General features: G+C 38.0%; 1 protein-coding gene across 1 annotated transcript in view; it reads left to right on the forward strand.

Moving 5' to 3' along the window:
- Positions 1-5,027: 5,027 nt before the first annotated feature.
- Positions 5,028-18,402, forward strand: part of col17a1b (collagen, type XVII, alpha 1b) — a 40,704-nt gene continuing 27,329 nt past the window's right edge. The window contains exons 1-7 of the mRNA XM_088351997.1: positions 5,028-5,302; positions 8,760-8,825; positions 9,483-9,506; positions 13,974-14,024; positions 14,166-14,282; positions 16,529-16,786; positions 16,886-16,942. Of these exons, the coding sequence (XP_088208123.1) occupies positions 8,771-8,825; positions 9,483-9,506; positions 13,974-14,024; positions 14,166-14,282; positions 16,529-16,786; positions 16,886-16,942 (562 nt within the window). The 5' untranslated portion in view covers positions 5,028-5,302; positions 8,760-8,770. The remainder of the gene's footprint in view (positions 5,303-8,759; positions 8,826-9,482; positions 9,507-13,973; positions 14,025-14,165; positions 14,283-16,528; positions 16,787-16,885; positions 16,943-18,402) is intronic.

The raw sequence follows: 18,402 nt of genomic DNA on the forward strand, positions 1-18,402 counted from the left end.
TTCAAAGAAAAGTCTGAGGCCCCACTGCATAATCAAGCAAGAGGACAAGTACATTCAAATTGTTAGTTTAAGAAATAGACGCCTTCCAGGTCCTCAACTAGCAGCTTTGTTAAATAGTACCCACTAAGCACCAGTGTCAACATCTACAGTGGAGAGCTGACTCAGAGATGCTGGCTGAATAGGAACGAAAAAGATATATGGCCAACAGAAGAAAGACATTAATATAGGCAAAAGAACACTTACATCGGAAACTCTTTTTATAAATAAAAGTGTGCCTTTTTTAATGGAAAACACAAAATTGTCTGTGTGATCGTAAACTTTTGAACAGTAGTGTGCATGTGAGTGGAGTTGGAGTGCCCCTCCTCACTTTCCCCAGTCAGACCCCCCTACTTCTTCATCTTTTCCTGCCGTTCACTGTCCTCGAGGCCATTTGTTTTCCATCAGTGGAGCAGAACCGAGTCAAGCTTGTCTTGAGTCACTCGGGTGGGCGGAGGTCAGAGCTGCATGGGCGTGGCCGCTCCGGGATCCCACCATCTCTAATGGCTCATCGCTGCAGGGATAAAGGAATGCGTTCTCCATCCAAGTTGTGCAAAAGTCAATGGTCGGAAGCCCTTCTTGAAACACTTACTTTTTATTCACTAAATGGCATTTCAAAAAATAAACGCTTTGTTTCCTTGATGGGTGGAGATTTGGAAATGTTTCAGTGCATTTATTAGATCCACAGATGAAAAAAAGAGACTGTCTAGCTTCAGAACAATTACTCCATTGATGTAGACTCTTGAATCAAGGATCTTGTGATGTTTTACCACATTGAAAACATGAAGATGTTTTTCTAGTGGAGGGGTCAGCAACCAAAAGTGTTGAAAGACCCATAACAGACTAAAAAAATCAAAAAGAAATGTCTGAAAAATAGAAGCCTTGAAAATTATTTTTCAAATGAAAAAAAAAATCATAAAAGTTACTCATTTAATATTTTATCTAAACAATTCTACAGCCTTGAACAATGCTATGAATGTTTGTTTTGTTTTTTCCCTCCTAACCAGATTCAAAAAGTTATATTTCCCTCTTCTTTTTCCTTTTCCAAGTATTATTGAAAAAGCTCCAGGAAGCCACTACTTTGGCGCCAAGGAGCCGCATGCTGCTCTAAAACCACATGTTGCTGACCCCCATTCTAGTCAAAGGGACATTGTGTGTAATATGGTAAAAATATGGTTAAAAAAAAACTTCATTTTTTAAAAAACAACATCGATTTGAACAAGCAAAAATACACAAATTATCAAATAATCATGCCTTTTTTCAAATACAGTACTTGAAGGCCAATAAATTTCTATTTGTTTTAGATAACATGAGGATCCCCTGGAGGGAACTTACATATTGGACTACCATCTTGTTGCTATGGCTACCCTCAAAAACTTTGTGAAAGGTAGGACAAAAAAGTGAAAAGAATAATGGTGCATTTTGGTTACTTTGAGAAGAGATAGTTTGTATTCTTCCTTGTGTTTAAAAACCCTGGTGAAACCAGCGACATCTAGTTGCAAAATTCCACATGCTGTCCCTTTAAGAAATCAAAGGGATCTGTTCTAGTGACAGCTATTGTCATGATTGGCGATTGGTGGACACTCTCTTTTTAAACCCCCGGTATCCAAGAGGAAGCCGTCAGATCGTACGCGTACTGTTGCCTTCAGCTCAGTAAGCCTTTTCGTCCGACTCCGCCCCTGTCCTGCTTTTTCTGCCTGATCTTTGTTGCCAACCACGCCCCCTTTCTGCCTGCCATTTACCTGACCCGTTTTGCCCCGTTACCTGCCTGCCTCCTGCTACCGACCTCGCTTACGAACTCGACAACGCCTTTGATCTCCAGCCACCGACTTGCTATTTCCGCCTGTCTCTGATCCTCCTCGCTCGACACGGATCGTGGAAGCAAGCATTTTTCTCCCTCTTTTATCATTAAAAACTGGTTCATGACAGCTATAGATGTTGAACCTGCTTAAACTAAAAACTGATAGGTCAACAAATTATGCCCGAAATGAATTAACCCACTACTTGAATGCATTAATAACCAATTTCTTTTTAATTTGTGTCAAGAGGTTTGAACAAAAGCAAATCCGGATTTGTGGAGGACGAGACAAAATGACCCAAATTTTCAGTCCGATTTAGACTAAATACTAATTTTTGTCATTTTTATTTTAAAGCAATATTGTGCATTGTACAAAAAGAGACATTTTGGTTTCGTTTGTGCAAGAATACTATATATTTGTAGGTGTTTTAATGGGAATAAACAGTTTTAAAGGGGATTGTTTAAAGTAAAACAATCACTTTCATAGCAATTGTTTTTGTGTAAAACAACCCATTAAGTTTAATTAAATCAGAAATTGAATAGTATAATAATGACACAAATTGATTTTTTTTGACCCAATTGCTTTTAGTGTGTTTTTTCCGTTCAAATAGACTAACAGCGAATGAGTTTACAAAATAAGAGTTTTATGTAGCCCATCCTAGTCGTAAAAATGTCTTAATTAAAAAGAAATTGGATTGGCACTTCCCTATAAAGGTACATTTAAAGGTAAAATTTCACACAGTGTCCCTTTAAAGTCACATGCTCGAGTAGACTTTTAGTGACAATATTCTTCGAACATCAGGCGTTCCCTCTCTGATCGCATCATGTGGAAAAAATCATGCACAGCTGAAACTTTACCAAAGAACGTATGAGTTTGTCCAAAAATTGATGAAGGGAATTGCTCAGGAAAGCTGCCAAGAGGAAGTTTCTGGAAAATGATTGTATTCACATTTTTAAATGGTTTTTTTCTGAAAACTGAATTGGGGTTGTGTAATTATGAGCAGCTCAAAACAATATAAGTGTAAGCAGGGTGAGTATATTTCTGGCACAAAAAGAAGAAGTGAAAAACCTTCTTTAACAGCTGTACACACGTCGTGATGAAAGCTAAGCTTTCCAGATTTTTTTATTTCACGAAACCTTTGAATTTGAGAAGGCTACATTTACTTTTTTAAACATCTTCTTTCATTATATATGATACAGGGTATATTTTTTGCACGGATGATAAAGCTAAGTATGATTCCCCTCCTTATAATTATACTGTTAAACTGGCTCAAGCAATCCCCTGTGCAAGAAAATAAAGTTTCACATGCACAAGTGTCATCTTCAAAATACGGCGAGTATGCTGTATGTCTGCGGTCGAGAATCTATGGCTGGCGGGCCAAATACGGCTCTTTTCATGAGTGCATCTGGCTCGGAGACAAATTGAGGGTCATGTCAATCTTCCCTGTGAATTTCAAATTTTGTGTATGCAATGCCAAAGCAACACCGTAAATACTTATCAGTTTCAAAATGTATATGGTAAAACTTGAACTACAGTTTACATGAACAGACCTCGTTTTGGATATACGTCTTAAAGGAATCTTTTACATGGCAGCTCATCAAACAATCTATGTTTATTGCTGAGGGACTTTATGATGACGACTCAGAACAAACTAAAAACACCAGCCAAGCACCCAAAACAATTCGATTAAGTGAACGGTAGCGGTGGGCGGATCGCTGCACACTTAGCGCACTCCACAGAATATACAGTATAGGTATCCTTCTCATTTGCAGTATTTTATGACATTTTTACAAAAGAACCGCGCTTTTTTGGAAACCATTATTTACGACCAAAATGAGCCTCAACGGTCTTAAGTAACTACGGGAGGGACACACATTTTAAGTGGTTTGTTTTTTGATTTTTTTTTTCATAAATTTGTATCAAATCATCAAATGTCACAGAGTGAAATCATATTTGCTGAAGAATTAGCTTTTGTCTGGAGAGCGGGTTTTGTTGAATTTTGTCTAAAAATACAATACCATTCAAAAGTTAGGGGTCACTTGGTAATAAGATGCATGATAACAACGTAGTAATAACAAGAGTTTTTTTTTTAATGCATATATAACTCGATGGCCTTTGCGCTAATTCGTAACAAAAAGTAGCTCTTAGCTGGAGAAGGTTGGAGACCTATGACCTAAATGTTTGGAGGCCTATTTCCAGCAAGACGCACAGCAGTGTTCTAATCGTACATTGTGTTTGATAATTGCAGTAGAAAGCTAAGGGATGATTAGAAAATCCTTGTGCAATGATGTTAGCACAACTGTAAGCAGTTGAGCTGTTTAGAGAAGCTATAAAATTGACCTTCTTATGAGCTAGTCGAGTATCAGGAGCGTCACATTTGTCGTGATTAAACTTTCAGAATGTCAAGAAAAGGAGAACATTTCATGTGAAACTCAACAGTCTATTCTTTGTCAGATATGAAAGCTATTCCATGCGAGAAATATCAGGGAAAGGGAAGATCTCCCACAACGGTATGTACTACTCCCTCCAGAGAACAGCACAGAGTAGAAAGAGAAGTGGGAGGCCACACTCCACAACCAAACAAAATAAAAAGTTCTTGTGACAAAGGGCTGTACAAAAAAACTTGACTTGACATTAGAGACTCTAGTATGAGAAATAGACCCCTTACAAGTTTTTCAACTAGCAGCTTTGATAAAGGCAAAGCCAGATCTGTGACTGGCCAACAGAAGGAAGAGACTAATATGGGCGAAGGAACTCAGGCATTGGAAAAGTGTGACTTTTTAATGGAAAACACAAAATTGTCTGGGTGACCCCGAACCTTTGAACGGTAATGTTCGGATATTGTGTCTCTTTCAAACAACCGCCGTTCACCCTAAAAAAAATAAAATAAAATAAATGGATAAGTCAAAATATTTTGCTTACAAGGCTCTTCGAGTCAAAAAGGCTCCCGAACGCGTATGTGATTAAGTACAGTAGAGTAATTCAGTGTATCGGCAGGGGCTGTAAACCACAGACTGCATGCCAATTATTGTCCAATGTGTGCAGCAGATGTGATCCAGCTGCTACAGGATGGATTCTCTCTGCACACAATCGCCCCCACCACAGTAATAAAAGAAAAAAAGTTCCCACCCCCTCCTCAAAAAAAGAAGAAAAAAAAACATTTGTGGGAATTTGTGGCTACCGAGCCACGGGAGGAGTTTCCAAGTTTGCAGACAGATACGTTCACGTGTCCTCTGCGAGTGTAGGACTTTGGAATTACCATCGTCTACACCTGCCTGCCAAAAGGCACCGAGGGGCGCGGCTTGGACCGCTCTCTTCATATCTGGGTTGCAACTTTTGGGCAGCAAAAAAGTCACAACAAGGACCAGGGTGGACTTTTTTTTAGAGGAACATAACGGAGCTTCCTTGCCCCCCTCCCAAGGAGCTCCACGCGGACGGGGGGACTTGATTGACTCCCTTGCCTGGAGGTAGGAACATATATACTAAAACTTTTGTTTTTAAAGCACGTCTTTTGCAACTTTTTCTTGATGAATGAGCGGTAGTTTGTAATCATTTCACCCCGAGAACGTTTTTGAACTTTCTTTGCTTGTGCTTGCGATTTGGAAATGCACAAAATTCTCTTAAATAGTATAATTCCATTTCTTTTTCTCACGTTAAAATTAGTCTGTCCCCGGGATCACTTGATGCTTTTAGATGCTCTTTACTGTGCTATTTACATCTCCCCTAAATATATTGCAGGAACTGACCTATCTATTACTATGACAGCATGCTCAGTTATATGTTTTTTTCTATTTCTAGGTTAGGAGGTGAAGTTATACAGGCTTCTATGTGACTTAAAGGAATTTAGGATGTTGATTAATTAGAAAACAACAAAAAAATGTCTGCGCAGCTTTGGTGGTCGCAGAAAAAAATAGAACAGTAAGAGCACATGTTTATGGGAGTTTGAGGAAACAGGGAAAGTGTTAGTTATACTAGATGTCCTTAGGGTGTGGTGGGTTTTGTGTACAATGTGCATCTAGTCTATTGAGACATAATTGGGCACGATAACCTTTTTTGTTGGTTATTTTAGTTATTTAAAAGGTTTCCAAACAAACAAAAAAAAACAGTATATCGTATGGGTTAAAACAGTTAAGTGTTCAAGGACAAAAAAATACATGAGTGTTTTTTTTACCTCCAGAGATTTTATTCTTGTACCCTTGACATTTAACTTTAAGAGCTTTGGCAATGGACCTTTTTGGCCCTGAAAAAGTGTAAACAGTAACACCGGGGGCCCAGCTTTACGTGTACCTTTCGATTCTTTAACTGTCTCTGCCAGTAAAAAAAAAAAAGCTAATGTACCACCTGTAAATATAAATAAATACACAACATACTTCTTATTCTTTATTCCACCATTTGTGACTAATGGTCAAATGCAGGATTTAGATTTTGAATTACAGTTTTTTTGTTGCCATGATAGCAACGTATTAAACACGGTTTGTAACGAGATTACTCATGGTACTCCCAGATAAACTTGTAATAAAGGGAAAAAGTAAGATAAGATAAATGTCAGGATAAATATGCAAAATTATTTACATTGTAGTGCTTAGAGACTGGCCTTAGTTCTAGTATTAGTGCAATAAAAATACCATGGAAGAAACAGCTTTTATGAATTAAAAGTACAGAAAAACAATTTGAATACTAACTTGCCAAACCATAAATTTAAACACTTATTAATTCCTTTTTATAGATAAAAATTTAAAACACAAGGTTTTTACCATTATAAAACTTTTACTATAAAACTTTTATTGTAGATAAAATAGGTTGGTTGGTTGGATCCCTTTACCACCAGGATCGTAGGGGTACCATTTCCTGTGCTGTGTTTTGGGCAAGTACAGCCTGGCGGCACCCATCCCGCTCCAGGCCAATAAATGTTTGCACCCGGTCTCGTAACGGGAACCTGTTTTTAAAGCGGAAATCAACAATAAAATGTTGTTCAGGCTTTCAAAATTCTGAACATAACATTTTGATCGAATGTTTTTGTAGAACAATGAATTGAATTGAGGTGTCTTTATTGTCATTTATAACAACTTAGATGAACATAGTATACAACGAGATTAGACATAGTAATCCATGGTCAACACATAATAAAGACTTTAAAGAGAAAAATAAAATATAACACTCAGTTAATAGGCACAAATATTTACAACCTAGTGTTTGGAGACTGGCCTAAGTTGCTGTACAAGTGTTGCATTGTAAAAATACTACATTCTAACAATAATGCAAAAAAATTCAAAGCAATAACATTTTGCAGCAACAAAAATAAGTCACAAGATATATTTTTTCACCGTTTTGCTCGCTTGTTTAGGGGGTGATAGCCCTGGGGAAGAAATTAATATGAGTTAGGAGAAAAAAAATCACCAGTTTTTTTTTCTATTTTGGGGCAGTCATTTTGAGATTTTTTTATCACGTGATCATGACAAAATTGAAGTTGCCCAGTGCTCAGCTAACAGCCAATCATAGTACACCTTCTGTCTGAAGCAAAGTTGTGATTGGTTGTTTAGGGAGGCCCGAGCAACATTGATTACATCATCCCTCGATACAAACTCTCAAAATAGCTGCCACCACAGATGAATGTTAGATTGATGTAGCTTCGTATCTCATGTTCTACAAATATAAATAATAGTAATAAGAGTATTATTTCTAGTAATATCGATAGTAGGAATTATTGTGTCCAAGACTTGCTTTTCCTAAATGAGCACCTTTAAACAAATACATAAAATCAATACAATGTACACAAAAACTGTTGCTAATTGTTTGCATATGCAAAATTTAAAACAAACTATACTTAGTTATCCTAGTGGTGCACCATGCTATAGCTTTATATTTAATATTAGCAATTTGGAAAATACATTTTCCGGGAACTAAAAAGGTAATATGCAGTTACCTTGGGAGCCGGTACTTTATTTAAGCCACATGTGTCAAACTAATGGCCTGTGGGCCAAATTTGGCCTGCCACAACAATTTGTGTGGCCAGCGAGAGCTTAAAATGCCCGAGCCTCTTTAAATAAAGGGGTCAAAGGAGTCATTTGACCAAAAACTACATTTCCCACAATGCCTGGAAAACAGGATTATTTCCTTCCTAGTTTCTTAAGCAAATTTACATGAAATTTTTTTCCCGACATCCCAAAAGCATCCAAGTTAACCCTATATATATTTATAAGAGACATCTTCTTGATCACTAAAAGTACATTCAAATACTAATCGGACATAAAAATACAGTAAAAAGATTAATAGGATGATATTAAAATTACTTCAAAGCCCTGGTTTCTAATAGTAAAATTTGGAATTTCTTGTAATCTCTCGAATATCATGCAAAGTTTTACTCCAAAGACATCTCGTATTTCTCGTCTCTCGTAAAGGTATTATTGTATTTAATTCATAAAATATTAGATATGTGTAGTGAAATTTTAACAATGCAACTGCAATGTTTGTGGCTTGAATAATTAATAAATTAAGAGTTAATTTTCATAAAGGAGTAGCTACACCTATTTTACATATCAATTACATTTAGTTACATTAATAAGTTACATCTGGCCCTTTGAGGACAGAAGATATGCTCATGTGGCCCTCTGTGAAAATTAGTTTGACACCCCTGCCTTATGGGATGTAATGGACTCCTACAAATTTTTGAGAAAAGGCCGCATTTCTGTTTACAAAATAAGAGTGGCTTGAAATTTCCAGTGAAAGCATCCCTCCCACGCTTGCCTCGTGACCTTCGTCACCCTAGAAACACAATTGAATCTTGTGACATTCTCCCCCCTTGTTTTCATTGGATTATCATTTTTATAGCCCAATCGGCGTTTAACAACATTAGCATAGTGACAGTTGGTATGCTCGCACAGTAGCGTGAGAGCGGTCATGGTTGTGCTGTCGTCCTGTCGGCAGATAAAAATGGCATGGACCAGCTAACGAGACGGCCAGACTTCTCAGGAGACTTTGCGAAGGAACGGGGTGAGGTTTCTCGAGTCTTTGGGTTGTAATAAGATACAGTGGAACCTCTGAGGACAAACCCAACTGGTCAACCGCAGATTTGTTTGTATTCGAAAAATACATTTTGGGCCCTTGGGAAGTAATGGGAATAGAAATAATCTGTTTCCAGGCAATGTTTTGAAGAGACTATGCGTATTATCTGCCCACTAGATGTCGCCGTATTGTATTGTGCAACTAAAAACTAGTGCTGAAAAGCAGAAGGAATATTAAGAACTACGGAGCTTACATAATTGTCTGCCATCTTACACCTACGGGTCCCCAAAAACTTCAAAAACGCTGGGCCAAAAAAAAAAGAAATAAAAATGTGTGTTTTGTTCATGGGAAGATGATTATTTTATTTGATTAAGTTGGTCTATCTGGACTCCTTATAGCGTATGGTCATGCAGCTTTTGGTATTTGATTTGGGAACGCGTGACATCATGGAATCTTGATGATTTCTTAATTGAACACCGAAAACATTTGGGCAACATCTTGCATCAATATGGACTTTGATTTTTTTTTTTTCATACAAGGGAAAATATTTTTGACTTATGTAAGACAATTGTAAGCGTGCTTGCATGGAGACTTCAGAGGTTCCACTGTTTGTTAACCTCAATTGACTTGAATGTGTAAACCCAGTTATAAAATGCTCTACAGCAGCCTGTCGAACTTTCAGCTGATGTTATGTTGCGTTCAAAGAACCCGGCTAACACTCCAGAGCCCCTACTGCCAGGTTAGAGTTAACTTTCTCACCGCTGCCACCGTTTCTTGGGCGTTTTTGTTTCATGCAGACTGTCACTTTGGCATGCCTTCTACTTCTCCCGGGTCTCACCTTTCAAATTTCACCAGCATCCCCCCCTGCAACTCCTCGTCTCACATTTAAACCCTCCTGGCCATCATGGCGCATAGCAGTAGCTTTAATAATCTACATGTGATGAGGTCAACTCCAGTCTGGTGATAACATTTAAGTGGGCGCAAAATGTCGGAACAGTCAGACCATACTTTTCTTGATATGTCACCTCTAAATATAATCATCTCCAGTCAGCTAAGCTCAGTAAGAAGAAACAAAGTGCTTAAAAGGAAAAGGGGGGTTGGAGGAGGAAACACATACTGTAATAAAGATGTGAGGAGGCCAAAAAGCCGAAGCAGAATAACAAATAGACGCTGGGGTTGGCGGCGACAAAGCTTGTTGGCAGCCGGACCAAAGCGGTTTGCACTAAAGTATGGTTGCCGTTTTTTTGCCGGCCTGAGAAGTCCATAAAAGTCTTCAAGGGGAGGCTTAGGAAGAGGGGGGTCCGAAACATGGACATTGGATGACGTTTTGCATTAGTCCAGCTCTTCCTTGGAATGGTCGTTATTATTATTAACGATCATATCCAGGAAGTACACCGTCACTGGACACTGAACAGACCACTGCAAAGTAATGTCCTTGTTTATTTGTATATCAGGAGATGGCTAAACAAAATGACATACATGAATAGATAGAATGTTTTTTTTAAAAGATTAATGTTTAGAAATATATTTTACTTGGATTTGTAATTGCTAGGTACGAAGACTTACGAGTAGGGGACACCTACAGTAGGCTAAGTAAAAGAATTTGGGAGGTAAATAGTAGGACGTCGGTAATTTGGTAGATAGTAGCTAAGCAGTTAGAGAAGTTGTCTGATAGCAAAACATAGTTACAATTTATAGTTAGAGTTAGGTAGGTCAGTGTTTTTCAACCTCTATAAGGACACTACAAATGATACAGACCAGCGAAATAAACCTGCTTTTATCCATTTTGAAAGTTAGTGTCGAAGGATGGTGACATTGATGGTGCTCATGCTTCATCTAATGGTGAACTGTGATTGGCTGTTTGCCAGCCATGCGGAGCATTAATGTGATCATCCTTCAACAAAAACTCTCCAAATGGCCATGCCTCATAAAAGTCTTTGTTTTGGCCTTTGAAACTCAAAGTCTGAGAACACAAAATGATGATTTTTGACTAGTAGGTTCAGAAGAGGAATGGCTTTTTCTTCATCCACATTTTCATTTTACATCCAGGTTGTGAGACTGAAATGAGAAGTTTCTTAGCAGTTTTATTTTTACAAAATCTTCTGGGCAGGACAATGGCATATAGGAATGCAAAGGCCTAAATGTCTGACAATTACTTTTATACTAGGAGGATGGATCATTACGAAAACGAAACCTAACATAAAGAGGTAATGAAAAATTCCTACTCCATCTTAAGAAAGTGATCATCAATCAGAAATGTCATCATTTTTTGACACCAACTCATGCCCCAAAAACATTTTGGTTTGGCTTTGAATCTTATACACTGCAAACACTAATTGTAGGTGTGGAGAAGTAATTGCTTATCCTTCGTACCCATGTTCATTTTATATCCGGCCTGTTAGACAGTCCAATTAAAGCTGAACTGAGCAGTTAGTCTTAGAAGTTTGATTATTACAGAATATTCTGGCCAAGACAATGGCTTGTAGGAGTGCAAAGGGGTCATGGCGAACGCAAATCCAAATTTAAAGAGGTAATGGAAAATTAGACCTTGTCAAGTTTGCCGCAGGAAAATCCTCCATTTTATCTTTACAAATAAACCATGCCATTGTTCAGTGTCTTTGATTTCTTCCCGTCATCAGCTGAGTAACTGTAACATTAGTCCATATTTGTAGGTAACAGCAGATTAAACGGTAAAATCCCAAATTACAACAAAATTATAAACCAAAATTAACAACCTGTTTTACCTTCTGAGCCACGGTGACCATAAATGAAGACAACTTAGGCACCATGATTGTTTAAGCCTTAAAAATAAATAAATAAAATAAACTGGTGCCAAGAATTATTCTTTCAGTATTTTAGATGGAAGTTGTGCCTCAAGTTTCTTTTTTTTTTTAAATAGGTGTGCCTTTGTTGAAAAAAGGTTGAGAAACACTGAAATAGGTAGCTATTTACCTTGAGAGGTTACATAGCTAGCAAGCTGGTAAGCTAACATGATAGGTTGGAATGTAGATATTAGATGGATAAATCAATAAGTATGTAGTAAGCTAAAGTTAATCAGATTCTCATCATCTAGCTCAGGGGTGTCCATACTTTTTAGGAAGCGGGCCGAATTTGGTAAGCTGAAAATGTGGGAGGGCCAACTTTTTAGCCTGGCATTCTTTGAAACAATCTTTAATAAATTCACCCTCCGTGAAAGGTTTGGATTGCTTGGCGATCAACATCGCAACCTCCTAGCTCGCCTTTGTAGCTCGCTTTTGTAGCTCACCTTTGTAGCTCACCTTTGTAGCTCACCTTTGTAGCATTTTCATTTGACTCGGTCTCGTGAAATAGCTTCCAGTTGATTTACCCTTTCACAGCGTTCGTTTCCAGTTAGCCTTTTGTATTCAGCAATGCCTCTATATATTATACTGTCTTCAAAAAAGCCACGAAATTTTGTGAAATCAGGCACACGCAGTAGTTGAGATTTCGGTGGAAAAAAAATACTCCAATTTCCACTTGTCCTGGAAGCGGTGGCCTTCAAAGTCAACTTTTTTTTTTTTCTTAACAGTCGCTATGTCTGAAATGGGGTGGGCTAAAATTATCACAGCAAGCCAAGGGCAATGTGGCCAAAAGGCTACTGTCATCATCTGGTTAAATAGTAATTTAAGAAAATTGTTATTTACTAATTATTTTAATTATTATTTTATTTTATTAAACAATGGTCAACCCTACTGACTGGCCACATATTAGTAATTTTAATGACAGAGGCCACGGGCCAGTAAAAATTATATCAAGGGCCGTGACTGGCTACTCTGGCCATGCCTGATCTAGCTTGTTGAGTAGGTACCTAACTTATTAGCTTTTGAAGTAAGATAAATAGATAGCTGTCGTGGATAAGAAAGCACCTAGCAAGATAAATAGATAATTATTAATGAGTTAGTTATTTAGTTAGGTAACTAGACTGGTAGGTAAAATTAAACTAGTTTGTTTGTTACTAGCGAGCTATTTAAGGGTTTAGCTAGCCAGTTATGTGTGTAGATAGTAGCTAGGCTGTTTTGATATTTTATATATATATATATATATATATATATATATATATATATATATATATATATATATATATATATATATATATATATATATATATATATATATATATATATATATATATATATATATATGTGTGTGTGTGTGTGTAATAGAAATATATAAAATAGAAATTGTAAATCACTGTAAATTTTTTAAGGAGACAGGCTCCGCATACTGTATATTCTGTTTTATTTTTTTATTCTTTTTATATAGCGATAGCTAACTACAACCCTAAGATAAGTACTGAGTATGGAAGAGAAAAGCAAAATGGATACCAAAACTTGTGCACGCATTACATTCCTCCCCTGATATTATGTGGGAATGTATTCATGATTTATCGTGGCAGTTGGTTTCTCCAAACGGAAAATTCAGTACAATTTTATTGTACTACGTTGGAATCTCCCTTTACAAAAAATATCTGGCAAGAACATCATGTAATGGCATCTGATAAAATACATAATAATTTTATCCCCCTCTTTAAGACCACACTTTTAGAGTTTTTAGTTGAATAATAGTGTACATTTTTCACAGTGATTGTAAGCAATCAAAGGAGAGTGACAATATTTCTATATTCGGTTAGATTAAATTTCAATTGCAATGCTATAAGAAATACTTTGTATATATTTTTGAAAACAAAAAGTTAAAACAAAATGTCGGATTTGTGATATTTTACCCAATACCTGGGAAAAATCAGAAGATTCCCGTTTTACGTCGAATCTCACCCATAATATGTATCTATAATCTTTGTTCACTAATGTTACTCTGTCATTTGAGGGGCAACTAGAGGAGTGTAAAAAACACCTTTCATTTACTGTATTAATAAACTCAAACACTGGGTTCCAAACCAAACTAAAAGTCACCTTTAACAACTTGTGCTCAATTCAACATACTAAAACTTCACCGCGGCATGTCACCAGGTCTCTCACTCTAATGGATTTGGGAATAATCATCAGGCACCCGCTCACTCAACAAGTGCCCTAGCAGGGATTAGCATTTACGTTAGAGTAAACATGTCGAGACTCCCAGGATTACCAGCAAACTAACGTTTTTCTTTTCATGTGCTGTCAGTTTTGCCGGAGTCGCCGACATCCACCGATAGACTGACGTCCCTTCCGCCAAGTGAGTTCTGCCACCTCACGTGCACACTAGCTTTAATTGCTAACGTTGCCAGGCAATAATTGCAAGTGTGCGGCCTGGAGGGAAGTGCCCGAGGAGTAACGGCAGCTTGGCGTGTTATGTTGTTTGTCTTCTGGTTGCTAGAGGGAACCGGGGGATCGAGCCATAGGAACATGGCCAGCTCCAGTGGTGGAGGAGGAGGCGGAGCCATGGAGAAGAACATCTTGACTCAGAAGTCCAGCACCACTTACTTCACTTCATGTGAGTCAGAGGACATGTCTGGTCCTACTTTGACATTTTCAGTTTTGGGTGTTCTCAATTTTGTTGCAAGTTGTTTGGACATTGTTGTGAGTCAAGTAATTTCAAGGCGTCTGTGGATAAAGTGTTGCAGAACTATACCAAATACACATTCACAACTAAAAAACGCATGAGTCACAAATCAGAACAAAAATAACATCTGCTAGCATTAAACAAAAAAACAACACTTCTTTATTATTATTATTTATCATCTTAGAAACACAACATATTTGAACTTAACCCTCCTGATGTCTTCGATCAAAATGACCCATCACTGTGCTTAACCCTTCCCCCAAAAACCCTTTAATGATATTTTTTAAAATTATTATTATTATTTTCATTATTATTATTATCCATCCATCAATCAATTGCACCGCTCATCGCCAGTAGGGTTGCGGGGTGCTGGAGCCTATCCAAGCTGTCCTTGGGTAGTGGGCAGGGGACACCCTGAACTGGTTGCCAGCCAATCGCAGGGCACAGAGACATACAACGCACTCGCTCGCTCATTCACACCTAGGGACAGTTTGAGCCGGCCAAATAACCTGACATGCATGTTTTTAGAATCCAACAATTAAACTAAATGAAATGTTGTTTTTAATTCACGTTTTCATGTAAGATGTACAAAAATATAGTCTTCGGCCCAAAAAGACCAAATGAAGTTGAAATCAATATCACAATATCTTACAATTGTTGAGTTGTGTCTCAGATCAATCAGTAGCAGTAGAAAATAAGGCGATTGAGTACCTTGAATCAGTCTCAGGTAAATCAGTGGTACAGGTATACATGAACAAGAGAGTAACAGACATAAACAAAACAAGAGGTGGCGTCCTTGCAAACAACAGAGCTCTTTTTTTGTGTGGATTTTACGGGGTTATAATGGTGCTGCACATGGCAAGACCACTGGTGCATTATGACTATGTAGAGGCTGTAGAACTTTTTTTGGGATGTCCAGAAAGGCAACTGTGATTCAGAAGACGAAATAGACGATGTATCAGAAGAAGAAGATGGGGAGGAATATATCCCAGAACGAGATAAATCATCTTTAGAAGAATAAATACCTCAGGCTAAAAGAGAGACTTTCATTTCAAAAATTGATAAATAGGATAGTCCTCAGACGCATTAAATTATCAAGACAGGCATGCAGAACTTATGTCATATAGGTGACACCAGGACCTACAAGACCACTGATGCGTTATGACTATGTAGAGGCTGTAGAACTTTTTTTTGGATGTCCAAAAAGACCACTGTGATTCAGAAGACATAGTGGACGATGTATCAGAAAAAGAAGATTGGGAGGAATGTATCCCAGAACAAGATAAATCATCTTTAGAAGAATAAATACCTTATGCTAAAAGAGAGACTTTCATTTAAAAAATTGGTAAATAGGATAGTCCTCAGACACATTGATCCAGTTACTTTGACCCAGAGGATACAGGTTGTATACAAAAAAGGACAATATTTAGTATTTAGAGCCTCCAGTGGTAAAAAAAACAAAACAAAAAAAAACTTAATTCATTAATGTTGTGGACCTTTTTTGTCTTTTATTTAGAAGGTATCAGTACTCTTTGCCCATTGCAGTTACCACAGATTACTAAAAGGGTGCCTAATGTCCACTAAAATAATGATCATAGTTTTGAAGTAGCTACACTGTTATTTATTAATTCACGGTTTATTGATTTGACGAATTACTAATTCGGCCAAAAATTGTTATTAAACTTAAGTCAATTATCAAACATTTTGACAAAATGGTAGAAGGAATATGATGGATTTTCTCAAGTGCCGGTTGTATTGTGGAATGTGAGAATAACTAGCGTCATGGCAGTTGAGTGGTTTGCACGTCTGTGCCACAGTTATGAGGTCATGGGCTCAAGCTACCAGCCTTCCTGTGCGAAATTTGCATGTTCTCCACGTGCATGCGTGGGCTTCCTCCGGGCATTCCGGTTTCCTCCCACATTCCAAAAACATGCATGTCAGGTTAATTGGCCGGTCCGAATTTTCCCTAGGTGTGAATGAGCGAGTGAGTTGTATGTCTCAGTGTGCCCTCCAACTGTCTGGCAACCAGTTCAGAGTGTCCCCTGCCCATTGCCCAAAGATAGCTGGGATGTGTTCCAGCACCCCCATGACCCTACTAAGGTGAATGAATGGATAATGGATGGATGAAAATACCTAATGAGAGAAGGAGATTTTACCTTTTCTCCATGTCTCGGCAGCTTCGGTGGGCATGAGCAGCGGTAGCTACAGCTCCTCTTCTGGTGTTTATCCTGGAGGAGACGCCATAACAATTGGTGATGGCACCAGCACCTACGTGGATGGTGAGAGCTATGGCAGCGGAGGTGGAGGAGGAGGAAGCAGCTACCTGGTCAGCTCGGTGACTAATGTCACCTCGTCGGGTGCCGGCAAGAGAACGCAAACTGCAGCCATTTCAGACCGGAAACATGCGAGCTCCGGCCGCTCGGGAGGTTACGAGGGTGAGCGGATTGTTTATCAAGTTGGTGTGGCAAAAATGAAGGAAGCCACGGAGGCACTAAAGGACGCTCACCTGCGCTGCTCTATTGTGTCTCTTTCAGGGAGTTCCAGTGCAAATTCCTCCCCGGAATTTAACCGCAAAGACTATGGAATTTATTGTAAGTGACTCTGTCAACCAGTAAACTGCAAAGCTTGATAAAAGGCCTCAAAAATAACTTTTCCTCTCATGTGATAAAATGGAGCTAGATCACTGCTGTCTTCCCTTTGAAAATTGTTAGAACTCCATGTAAAAATCCCAAAGCTATAGATCTACTTCTCTATTTAATAGGACTTCCTATTATGACAGAATATAGATTGGTGTCAAATAAGTGCTTTTCTACACAAGGTTTCACTCTATGGCATATTTTTAAGGCTTGGTTGGGAGGAAATAGTGAATATGTAAATTTATAATCTGTAAATAGGTTTTATTGTCATTAATTGTAGGAATGAAAAGGCAACCCTCTGTTTTTAGCGGCAACTTTTTATTTTTACTACTAGTTACATTGGTCGTTATCAATTCAAAAATGTGAAAATATGAAAAAGGCTGTAAAACAATAATTTTAACCCAACAGCTTTTAAAAAATGTAATTATTTTACCGCCATATTCGTAGTAACTCACGAAAACAGTGGTTCTCAACTGGTCTGACTTGACATCCCACCGACCCACCCTAATTTCAAGCTCTGACATAAATCAAGAAAAAAATCCACTTGTCAAATGTATTAAACAAAAGGCAGTGGAGAAGAAAAACAGTGTAATCTATTCACCTTCAAATCAATCAATTAGAAAATAAATAAAAGACCAGCAAATCCAAAACAACCTAAATTCATAGTATTCCCTTTAATGCTCAATTAGCTGCATTTTTAATGAAATCTAAAATGCTTCAGCCGTTTTTACTAGACTCAAGATACAAAAACACAAAATGTGTGAAACATTTTTATTGGGCCTGGCAGTTCTTCTGCTGTCCTGTCCACCAAAAAGTGAACTACTTTTGAAGCTACGATCCATTATCCCTGATCACATATTGCACTTTAGTCCAGAAGCGTGCAGTTCTGGCCTGCCTAAGATGAAATGCACAGTTGTGGCTGTGATCCATTATCCCAAATCAATTATTGCTGAGATCAGGCGCCGAGAGAGCAAATTTGTGTCACGTGTGACGCCTCCTTTTTCCTGTTCTTTCTGCCTAAATTGACCAGCACCCGTAAAGCCGCAATCGATTATCTCTGGTCAACTATTGCTGCAAGAGGGAGCCGAAAAAGCAGCTGTTACAAATAAGGGAGTATTGACCCTTTGCACACCTGTGACTTAACCACGTGCTGACACCATGACGGACGGTAGTAACCCGTAGTTAACAGTGAATGAGGCCAGTAAATAGTAGACAACAACTCTGAAAGACCAAATCAAAACAAAACAAGCAAAAACAAAACAAAAGCAAAAAACAAGGGAAAAGAAATAGTGAGGCAAGAGTGCCCAATGAGAATAGAATTTACCGTCACATCCTCTGAGATGAATTTAGATTTTTCCTAGTTTAAGCAAAAAAGTCTATCGTGTACCCATGATTTAAAGGCAGGTGGGTCTGAG

This window comes from Urocampus carinirostris, chromosome 13, assembly GCF_059441175.1.
Source record: "Urocampus carinirostris isolate Australia breed hairy pipefish chromosome 13, RoL_Ucar_1.0, whole genome shotgun sequence".
NCBI classification, from domain to species: Eukaryota; Metazoa; Chordata; class Actinopteri; order Syngnathiformes; family Syngnathidae; genus Urocampus; species Urocampus carinirostris.